Consider the following 3526-nt stretch of genomic DNA (forward strand, 5'->3'; position numbering starts at 1 on the left):
TCGTGGGCACGAAGACGCTCGTCGAGAAGACGAAGAAGGAAGAACGGCGAGAACCCGGGGGCCCGTCATAATGGGAGCTACGCCATTTCATCGTTCCATACTCGAGGTCCGGCTACCAAAATACTTTGCCAAAGCCAACGGACATGAGGTATGACGAAACGCAAGACCCGCTGGAGCACCTCACGGCCTTTGAAGCAAGGATGAATCTGGAGGGAGTGGGAGACGAGGTAAGGTGCCGCGCTTTCTCGGTAACCTTGGCGGGACCTGCAATACGGTGGTTCAATAACCTCCTGCAGGGCTCAGTGAACGGCTTCGCGGATACCAGCCACGCCTTTTTAGCCCAATTCACAACCAGAATTGCAAAAGTGAAGCACCCAATCAATCTGCTCGGGGTGACTCAACGACCTGACGAGCCGACCAGGAAGTACCTGGACAGATTCAACGACGAGTGCCTGGAAATCGACGGACTGACGGATTCAGTTGCAAGTTTGTGCCTGACAAACGGACTCCTGAACGAGGACTTCAGAAAGCACCTCACCACGAAGCCGGTGTGGACCATGCAGGAGATTCAATGCGTAGCCAAGGAGTACATCAACGACGAAGAGGTGAGCCAAGTCATGGCCGCCAATAAATGGCAGCCAGCCTACAGACATGACCGTCACCTCGGGAACAGAGAAGTACAGAAGGAACACGCCAGGGACGGCGGTCCGAGTAAGGCGCCCAGGCCGTTCCCTCGGGTCGGGAAGTTCACCCATTACACTCCCCTCACCGCACCAATCAAGGAAGTGTATCAACAAATCACTAAAAAGGGGATCTTGTCGAAACCCCGGCCACTGAAGGAGCGAACGGGGGGAAACAAGAGCCTTTATTGTGAATATCACAAGGGATACGGGCACAAGACCCAAGACTGTTTCAACCTGAAGGATGCGCTAGAGCAAGCAATCAGGGACGGAAAGCTTGCTGAATTCTCCCACCTCATTAGAGAGCCGAGGAGGTGGAATCGCGACCACGAGGGTGAGGACAGGTCCCGGGCGACGAGGCGACGCCAAGAACCGAAAGGAGACGACCACGGTCTCACGGTGGTGAACGTAGTAACGGCAAGGAACACGGCCCCGAAGTCGAGGTCGGTACAGAAGAAAGACGCCAAAATCCTGGCAGTCTCCTCTTCATCTGCGAGAAGTTCCCAGAGGCTACCGGCCATCTCTTTTGGGCCAGAAGACCAATGGTTCGACGAGGCCCTGGAAAGTCCCCCCATGGTCATCACGGCCAGAGTCAGAACCGGTCTCGTCAAACGGATCCTCGTGGATACAGGGGCGGACTCAAACATCATGTTCGCAACGTATTCGATGCCTTGGGATTGCGTGACGCCGACCTAGCGACCCACCAGCACGGTGTGGTAGGGTTGGGCGACCACTTCATCAAGCCAGATGGGATTATCTCCCTCCCGATCTCCATGGGACAAGGACAGAGGTGAAGGACAATAATGGCCGATTTCGTAGTTTTGCGGGATTCCACAGCCTACAACATCATCCTGGGGAGGAAAACCATCAACGACCTTGGAGCAGCGATCAGTACGAAGATGCTCGTAATGAAGTTTGTTACTGATGACGGATCCGTAGGATCCATAAGGGGAGACATGGAAACGGCAGTCGCCTACGACCACGCCAGCCTCTCCTTGAGGAAGAAATCCAAAGAAGCATCAGGGGTGTTCCTTGCCGACCTGGACGCCAGAATAGACGACAAACCCAGGCCAGAGCCAGAAGGGGACCTAGAAAAATTTAGGGTCGGGGACGCGGAGGAAAAATTCACAATCATAAACAGAAATCTCCCCCATGAATTGAAGGAACCCTTGATGGGAATGATCAGAGCCGATGCCGACTTGTTCGCTTGGACGCCAGCCGACATGCCGGGGATAGATCCCCAACTCATGTCACACTGTCTGGCCGTCAGGCCAGAAGCCAAACCAGTGGCCCAAAGGAGAAGGAAGATGTCGCTAGAAAGGGCAGAGGAGGTGGCCAGGCAGACGGCCAGCCTCCTCGAAGCAGGATTCATCCGAGAACTTGACTACTCGACTTGGCTATCGAATGTGGTTTTGGTGAAAAAGCACAACGGAAGATGGAGAATATGTGTAAACTATTCTGACCTCAACAAGGCGTGCCCCAAGGACTGCTATCCCCTTCCCAACATTGACACACTCGTCGATGCGGCGGTGATGAGCGGATATTTTATACGCTTTTTGGGGTTAATTTCATATAGATTTTAGTATATTTTAGTTAGTTTTTAGTTTATTCTCATTAGTTTCTAGGCAAAATTCATATTTCTGGACTTTACTATGAGTTTGTGTATTTTTCTATAATTTCAGGTATTTTCTGGCTGAAATTGAGGGAGTTGAGCAAAAATCTGATTCAAGCTGAAAAAGGACTGCTGATGCTGTTGGATTCTGACCTCTCTGCACTCAAAATGGAATTTCTGGAGCTACAGGAGTCCAAATGGCGCGCTTCCAATTGCGTTTGAAAGTAGACATCCAGGGCTTTCCAGAAATATATAATAGTTCATACTTTGCTTAAGGATAGTTGACGTAAACCGGTGTTCAACGCCAGTTCCATGCTGCTGTCTGGCGTCCAGCGCCAGAAACAAGTTACATAGTGGAGTTCAACGCCAGAAACAGGTTACAACCTGGCGTTGAATGCCCAAAACAATCCAGGCACGTGAGAAGCTTTAGTCTCAGCCCCAGCACAAACTAAGTGGTCCCCAGAAGTGGATTTCTGCATTATCTGTCATAGTCTACTCATTTTCTGTAAACCTAGGTTACCAGTTTAGTATTTAAACAACTTTTAGAGATTTTTTTTGTATCTCATGACATTTTAGATCTGAACTTTGTACCTTTTGACGGCATGAGTCTCTAAACTCCATTGTTGGGGGTGAGGAGCTCTGCTGTGTCACGATGAATTAATGCAAGTATTTCTGTTTTCCATTCAAACATGCATGTTCCTATCTAAGATATCCATTCGCGCCTAACTATGGAGAAGGTAATGATCAGTGACACTCATCACCTTCCTCAATCCATGAACGTGTGTCTGACAATCACTTCCATTCTACATCAGATTGAATGAATATCTCTTAGATTCTCTAATCAGAATCTCCGTGGTATAAGCTAGATTGATGGCGGCATTCATGAGAATCCGGAAAGTCTAAACCTTGTCTATGGTATTCCGAGTAGGATTCTGGGATTGGATGGCTGTGACGAACTTCAAACTCGCGAGTGCTGGGCGTAGTGATAGACGCAAAAGGATAGTAAATCCTATTCCGGTACGACTGAGAACCTGCAGNCCAGCATATTATCCATTACTGCATAACAAGTAACCTTTAATCCATGCTCTCTTGTTTATTCGCATCTCAACTGATAAATATAACTGACTTCGTGACTAAGAATTGTAAGATAACCATAGCTTGCTTCAAACCAACAATCTCTGTGGGATTCGACCCTTACTCACGTAAGGTATTACTTGGATGATCCAGTGCACTT

General features: G+C 49.1%; 1 protein-coding gene across 1 annotated transcript; it reads left to right on the forward strand.

The window, feature by feature from the left end:
- On the forward strand, positions 201-1376 carry LOC107636190. The gene has a single exon (XM_016339714.1). The coding sequence runs from the start codon at positions 201-203 to the stop codon at positions 1374-1376; it is 1176 nt and encodes a 391-aa protein (XP_016195200.1).

This window comes from Arachis ipaensis, chromosome B04, assembly GCF_000816755.2.
Source record: "Arachis ipaensis cultivar K30076 chromosome B04, Araip1.1, whole genome shotgun sequence".
Lineage (NCBI taxonomy): Eukaryota > Viridiplantae > Streptophyta > Magnoliopsida > Fabales > Fabaceae > Arachis > Arachis ipaensis.